This window comes from Synchiropus splendidus, chromosome 1 (genome assembly GCF_027744825.2).
Source record: "Synchiropus splendidus isolate RoL2022-P1 chromosome 1, RoL_Sspl_1.0, whole genome shotgun sequence".
In the NCBI taxonomy this organism is placed as follows: domain Eukaryota; kingdom Metazoa; phylum Chordata; class Actinopteri; order Syngnathiformes; family Callionymidae; genus Synchiropus; species Synchiropus splendidus.
In genome coordinates, this window is record NC_071334.1 from 60301821 (window position 1) to 60310112 (window position 8292).

At 41.3% G+C, this 8292-nt stretch overlaps 1 protein-coding gene across 1 annotated transcript in view; it reads right to left on the reverse strand.

Annotated features, from left to right (window-relative positions):
* LOC128750658 (matrix metalloproteinase-17-like) overlaps positions 1–2356 on the reverse strand; it is a 72910-nt gene extending 70554 nt beyond the window's left edge. Inside the window, exon 1 of the mRNA XM_053851042.1 lies at positions 1965–2356. Coding sequence (XP_053707017.1) covers positions 1965–2090 — 126 coding nt within the window. The 5' untranslated portion in view covers positions 2091–2356. The remainder of the gene's footprint in view (positions 1–1964) is intronic.
* Between the last annotated feature and the right edge of the window lie 5936 nt (positions 2357–8292).

Below are 8292 nucleotides of genomic sequence, written 5' to 3' on the forward strand. Positions count from 1 at the left end.
TCATTGATACAAGTCAGTGACAAATAGTGAACCACGATTGTATAATGAACCCAAATATACGTGGGTTAACTGATCTCAGATTACCGAGCGATCTCATCCTCAATAACTGGTCTCTTTTAATGCACCAAGTATCTCGCGAGCCAGCCATCCTTGCGGAGAACTGCTGCTCCATTCAGCTCAGCTCAGCTCATCTCAACTCAACTCAACTCAACTTCGGGTAGAAATTGAAAACACCACTGCAGTAAGCTGTAGTAATGCAGTATACACTGATAGCTGCTGCCATGATATCTCACTCACTCACGCAATTTAGCCCCGAAACTTGACAGACGGGAGGTGTTAGACTTCATTTCTTATTTTGACTCAAAATAATACATTGTTGTCAAAATCACGCACACACTCAAAATCAAATCCAAGTAAGATAAAAGTTTTCTTGCTTCGATTTTTAACGACTAAAACTACATTTTGTGGTATAAAAAGTGAACTACTTATCGGTTTGACAATTCGATGTGCCGCCGCATCCATCAACCGGAACACCTTGTATACCAACAAAATAGTCAAATAAGGTCAAATAAGATGAGAGATGTGTGTCGGACAACATAGATAATCTTTCACTGTCGTGAAACCAATTCTTCACAGTCATCAGACAGTGCTGTCAGGCGCTGCCTCGATGAGTGGTGGTCCGGGGTGCCAGGTTTGTAGTGGAGTGGGGAGCTCCACTGTGTGCTTTTGTTTTTCAAATCGCAGCCTTTGTCAAAGTCAACATTTGTGCACATACAAGTTTAAGACAATTCTGATACACTAGCTAGTGCAAAGAAACATGACAAGCATTAACAAAAAATTAGCTAATTTCTTGTTGTGTAGCAAAAAACAACAGCCAAACAAAAGAAGAGACACAGTCAGTAGATGATGACTGGTTCTCCTATATGTCTCACCAAGTTAGTCACTGAAGAGCTCGGAGGAGCTTCATGACACTTTCACTGTGTTTCTAAGTAGACATACTGTAGCAGACACAGTTGATGTTCAAATGAAAGTGGAAATTTGAAACACCAACTTGAAATGCCAAAATTCCCCAGGTATTGCTAGCCAGCTCTCGGGCTTACATAAACACTTCAAATGAGTGAAGGACACCAGCTTGTGTATGAACGTTACTGCGTATCATTGAATTAAATTAAATGACTGGTTTAAATATAAGAGTCATTATAATACACAGTTATCATGCCTTGGTTTTCAACCCCACCTTCAGCTACCTCCAACAAAGGTGTCCAAATCCTCATGTGCCTCAATTGGAATCATGTTTCCCAAAATGCATAATTAAATGAATGGATGGATGAGTTTGGTTGCATTTTCCAGGTAGTAGATGGAAATAACCAGCACAAAACGAACAGATCAGGTTTTCTGGTTATGACTCATGGCACTGTTCATGTCCCTCACCGGTGTCTGTTCCTATCAACTGATGGCAAATGATTCATGCTTATAGTGAGACAGTTGTGGTTCGATCTCCGACACTGAACTGGTTCAACAGATAATGTGTCTGTTTTCACGTGTGTGTGTGTGTCATGACTTTGCCTCTGATCAAACTCCGGCTGCAGCCCAATCTCTGAGAGTGGGGGTGTGACTTCTTTGCTCTGGCAGTGAGGCAAATGATGAGATGAGATGATGGTTATGTATTAGAAAGAAAAACAAACACGCGCTTTCTTAATGAACCCGCGCAGGATTATCATCTGTCTTCTTCTCGATTAGACTTGAACGAGCCGCCGTGGTCTCTGGTGATGCATTCACGTACATCGATTTGTATCACAGAAAGTGTCAGAAATGCAGCACCCCCCTGGCATTTTTAGTGTTTGCTTTGGAAATGAGAGACGTGCTGTCAAAACAGTGACCCTAAACGGTCTGAGAATGACCTCACTGACGTAAACCCACAACTTGGAAAGCAGTTGATAAAAAGAAAATACAGCTCAACTTACCACCCCCATGTCCATTTGCTCTGCGGTCAGCGAAGGAGCCCCGTCTGACAGAGGCGAGAGCCACAGCGCGGGCACCAGGAGCAGCAACATTAAATCCATGTTGGTCCACTTGAGGAGACAAACCATGGCGCCCTATGACAGGCGGGACTCGGACTGCGAGCCCGCCGGCGTCATGAACGGGATGAACCAAGCCGAACACCCGAAAAAAAAGTCCTCTTCACTGTGGAGCGCGAGGAAGAAAAGCGCATGAAAACATGCCGCTGGAGATACAAACTGTAACCATGTGGACAGTCTCCATCAACTGACACCGAAGCTGAGAAGCGAGTGTGAATTTAACTCGCGGGACGCCGCAGCTGGAGAAAGTGACCTGCTCTGCCGACAGCGGCGTCTCAACACTGGGGGAAAGACAGCAGCTGTGCGCGCGGGGTGATCAGAGGACCAATCACAGCCAAGCTAGACGCGATGACTGCAATAGTTTCCGTAAATTCCTTTCAGAATAAGACCATTCGCTCCATTTCTAAATTACTAAAATTTGTATTTGACTAATACATTTGTTGTTTGATATTATTGCTCAATTATTTTTCAACGATTAGGCATACATTTAAGACTTCAATAAATTTTCAAAGACAGCATGTTCTTATCAAAAATGAAAAATAAAATGAAAAAAAAAAACGCAAAACTGTGTCATAGCTGAGTTGAACCATACAAAAATTGCCTTGAAAGGTCTTCATCTTACTAGTGAGCCGGCACGAATCAGCACTCTGACAAAGAGCCCATCAGCTTTAAGTACAGTATGTCTAAAAAGTACCATCCACCTGATGAGTTTCTCTGTCACCAACATTTTGTACATAGCTCAATGTAATGCTCAGTGTAAAGCTCTAACTCAAACACTGTGATTGTGAAAGAATAAATAAATAATATCGTATAAGATTGGTGCTTACCTTCATCTTCGATTTGGTATAAAATGCATTTTTACAACAACACAAATTGTACAGATTTACAGAAGCATTAAGGACAAATATACAACATAATTTTTTTTTTTTTATTACTAAATCTGGCATTAAACATTTATGGTATTGTGCAGTAGCCTCTGAAGCACATTTGTGAGAAAAATATTTCAGATATGAAGACCAGCAATAATAATGGCTGGTATCAAACACATAGCTTAGAAATCAAGATATCTTTCCATCATTGCAGAACTTCGGATGAAACAAGATGAAATCTTTTATTTTGAAAATTTCGAAAAGTCCTTTCCTTTGGACATTGGTGGCCTTTTTATAACTTGATGCAACAGCTGCAAAAGAATTTGATTTGAGAGGGGCTTTATTTCTCTTGTATTTGATCCTGTTTTATTTTCCTCTCTTTCTTACACGGTCTCTTGGCACCACCTAAGTGTAGCAACTCCTCTGCAGAAATGAATCATGATGTCGTTCTTGCGACTGAGTGATGCATGGTGTGCGTGTTTTCTGGTTTTACATTTACCTCAGTGACCAAAGGTGTTTACGTGCCTCCGATCTGATATATCTGGTAGAAAATAGTCACAATTGGTTTGTTGGTCGATAAAGGTTCGGAAGTGTTCGCTGCCCTCATGGACAGCTGGGTCATATAACTGAAAAAAATAAATGTATCTCAGGCCCCATAAATGGCTGTTACACGGCATCCTAAAATGCCCTTCAGCAGGAGTAAGAGTCCTGACTAGCCTTAGTGGTGCTGACCCAAGAATGACCCCGCGGCATTGCAGCCAGATTCCCCTGGCAGTTTGGACGTCTGCAGAGGGACTTTGAAACAATAAGAACGATATGGTCCCGAATAACTGCGGGCCTGTCACTGTGCATGAAGGTGAATCATCTGTTTAGATCTGGGCACATAATGCAGCTGCATGTGCAAATGTCGACGGCCCACCCACAGCCTGCCGCACAAGCAACCTAACTATCCACTGTCGAGTTTGACTGACGGCCTCCTTAACCCAACCGCACTGCATTAATGATTTCAAAGCCATTTTATTAGAGCCAGCCTCTCTGCATAGAAAGGACTAATGTGTGTGTGTGCATGAGCATGTCACACACACACACAAATGAGGTTATTCTATTGATCCACTGGAGGAACCATTACATTTCCTTCTAAATGAGCTACTGATCTTAATGGACATATTATTATTTTCTCTCTGGTGTTGAATCATGGCGTTGGGCGCTTGTTGTGTCGTTATTGTCCATGAAGTTGTAGGCAGAAAATGACATCTAATTAAAAAGAAAATGCTGAGGTGCGCTACCTAAAAGCCTGAAGAAGGATTGTACTGCGCGTCTGGAACGCTCCGAATGAGCAGCCATTATTGCAATTCTATTCCTGTCAATGGGAAGAAACACATCAACATGAAAATATGGCGCAGAGGAATGAGAATAGCAAGTAAAGCATAAACACTACAAAAATCCTTCAATCCTGAAAAGATGCCTGAATAAATAAAATTTCACCCAGAAGCACAGCTTAAACCTAAGAATCAGCCAATTGTGTTCCGCTCGTGTTGAATCGCTCCTCTGCAGACAGCTTTTATCAGCTCTTTATTAAGATGCCAAAATACATGATGACTCCTTGAAGCTTTGAACGCATGTCTAGGTCGGATGGTAGGTTCACTTTATTGTTCCATTGTGATGGACAGTTTATTCATGAAGGAACGGTGAAACCTCATCCGTGATCCATCCTGAAATTCAAAGTTCTGGACTCAATCATCTGAAAATCTTTAGTAATTTTTGCTAGTAAAATTAGAACAAAATTCAGTTTTTGTGACTCGTAATAGACTCTGCGTACATAAGCACTGGCAGGTGCGCCAGCCCAGTCTGCTGCTATAGACTTCGGCCTGTGAACATTTTTTTAAACAGTAAAATAGGAAGGGTTATACAAATGGGATAGTCCGAGTGGCATCAGAGAGCAACACTGTTGCACCTATCAGAGGTCAGCAGTCTTTATGGCCTTTCTCACCGGCATGGCTGAACTGGTTCCACTTCCAGAACGTAAGTTTGAGATGAGTAAAATAGCTGCTTCACAGTTTGAAAGTCTGTTCACAGCTGGAACCCTGAAGCTCGCAAACGTTGACATCATCTGAATGTATGGGGAGCTAAGTCACGCCCATCTACTTCTGCCTCATGGGACCTAAGTTACGAAAAAATATATAACCTGGAGTCAAAGGAGAGACATAAGCTATTTTCAGATCTAGCGTGAAATATGCCATAGATTTCACATATGATGTATGTGAATTTGAAAGACACATTCTAATGCCTTGTGAGCACAGCTATTCTACCAGCGTCAAAAGTTTTGTGTGATGTGTAGCAAGCTCGATAGTTGGTCGAGTGAGAGCTAGCAGGCAGGACAAGCTCTACAGGGTCACAGTAAGTGTTTAAGAATGTCAGCTAATGTTTGCGAGCTTAGTACCTTCAGGATCTGCCTTACAGTCGGAGCTGTCAGATTCTGCTGTGACGTCATACATGCAACGTTTGAAATAAATCATAAATTACTCAACAAACGTAGTGGAAATTCACATCATTTACCATTTCATTTGAGGTACAGTATTTGTGTGATCCAGGGCATGAAAAAAGAACTTTGATCTCTGACACAGTAGACTTCAACTCGTTTGTTTTTCCGCTCTTAGGTCCCATGGACTGACTGGAAGGGACCGGAGACTCAAACTCCCTATTTGATCATCATGTCTGCAAAACACCACAACCATTACACACACACACTTGACTTTGACGAAATTGTGTTCTATGTCTTCTCATCATAGGCGACACACTAAGTATGCAGAATATTGGCGAGACTTGTCATCCGCTGGTGTATTGTTTATGAACGCTTCTGGAAATAGATCAGTTCCTGAAGCAGAACTTTGTCTGTGTGAAAGAACTCAGTGTCGTGTTTAAAGTGGTTACACGCATAATCAAACAGTCTTTTGTCACATATAAGGTACTTTTTTCCTGACCATCAGTGTTTTTTATCTCACCTAACTTTGGTATTTGTGATAGAATGACGAATCCACCAGAGAACTATGATGAAAGAAGGATGACTGCCATGCCAAGGTCTTCTCTCATTGATGCCCTCACTATATATCTGCCGTTACACATGATTGGGCATGGTAAATAAATAAACATATGATCTGGAGAAACACATTTGGCATTGTGTCCTAATTTTCACAGCTCAGCAGGTGGTGCTCTTAGTTTACAAATTATGATAAAATAGTTGCCGAGGATTATACACCAGGCAGTGCCATCTAGTGGACTTGACAATTAAGACACTGTTTCATGAAACCCCACCAACCCATCACTGACACACACAAACCTTTCAACGCCTTCGTATGTTGCATCTCATTCTGTCTTCAATTTTCTTCTGCTTCGTTCATCATGGGATCACGGGGCATGAGCGTGAATCTAGGGGACACCCTGAACAGGTTGCCAGCCTGGGTGCACAACCACTTGTGAGCACATTCACATCTAGAGACCTCTACGGTTACCAATTAACTCTGTTTCTGGGTTGTGGGAGGGAAGTGAAGTGCCAGGGGAAACCATACAAACTCCACACAGAGTGTTCACTCCAAGAGTTGCCTCAGGCCGGAATTGAACATTTTTGCATTCAGCGCAAACCACGATACCATGCTTGCAGCTATGTTACTTTTATTCAAAGTTGGAGTCAGAAACATGAAATTATTTGTACTGCGGAAAGGAAAAAAATATATGGGGACTTCAATTGGAAACAGTGGTTGGAGAGAATTTGGTACTGTGAATGTATGAAGGCCACCATGGAAAGTGCCTCAATGCAAATGTGAATTATTGTTAACCCATCGTACAAAAGGCAGCCACTGTGTGTGCACTGTACATGGACTATTTGGAAATATATAAGTGAGTGCTGATTAGTGTGCTGTTATGTCTGGGTAGCATGACCAGGTGGATAAAGACTTGTCCCATCTTAGCTGTGCGGCTGTCAACCACCGTCCTCCATCAAAAGAAATTGCGAAATAGCCTCCCATAATTCCCTTTCTCCTTCTTTTTCCTCGAGATTTATCAAAGAAGACGGCCACCGCTGGCCCCAGAGTTGAAAGACATTCAAATATCTCATGTGCGGCACAGAGTTCTGTTGGATATGTGCCAGCTCTTTAAAACTCCTCAGTTTTACTGCTCTTGCTAGCAGCCAGCCACAAAATAATATCTAGAAATTATGGCTCAGCATATCTGCCGGCTGGAAAGTGCCCAGCCCTTCACATTTTCATTAAAATAGGGTTAAAACATTTATTCATTCTTCTCTGTATTTCACCAGGAGTGTTTTACCATCATCAGTGAGATTAAGGAGGTTTATTGGCTCTTCTTCTTTGGCTTATTAGACAGCTGCAGGTCTGTTTCCTATTATTGAAGATACTGTTAAATAAATCATCTACCACACGCAACATATTTCATGTCTGGTCACATTACAAACACATGCTGTTTGTGTTGCAGTTTCGGCGGCTGGCAGCGCTAATTAAAACAAACAAACTTAATGTACTCGGCTTTAATATGCTGATAAATGAATTAAAATCTGATGAAAAATTTCGTGTGTTCGTCTGCTTTATGAGCACGTCTGAAGGATTATCAACGTAAGCATAAATGTGCGGGTCAGTGGTCTCACTGTCAACCTTTCCAGGGTGTCCTCCTCTTCCTCTATGAGTAGAGGATAGTAAGTATGAGATAAGTTTGTTTCAAGGTCAAAGACAGCGATGAGCAATTATTGAGCTATTTCAGATTATTGTTCATAAAAACAAGCAGTTTCATTCGCAGTTAAGAGTCGTTCAAAATGTCTAAAATTAATGTTTGCCACTTACTGGTGTCCTTCACTTTGATTTGACACCCATTCGTATTCTTCATGACTTCTCATTAAATTTATTTAAACAGTCAAATTTGTGCCAAAGCACCCATTCCACGTAAGATGGAGATATTTGAGTGAATGAATGACTGAATGAGCCATTTTCATTTGCCTTCAATTGTCAACATTGCTGTGACCAACCCATTGCCACTGCCATGGCGGAATATATTGTTTAATAAGTTCATCATCACCATGATAAAGAGTGTTACCCCCAGTTAATTTTTAGACAACAATAAATATCAGGGTCAAACCACAATTTGTACAGACATGCCATTTTATATAATCCATATGCAAAACAAAACATGCAGTACTTAACAACAAAAATAAATAAACTATACTTTATTAAGCAATATCCCATGTGATCGTATATATATATATGTAAAAATATGCACTATCTGTGTCCCACAACATGCATGATGTTACCCTTATATCATAGTCACAGCAGCAGTTCACTGTG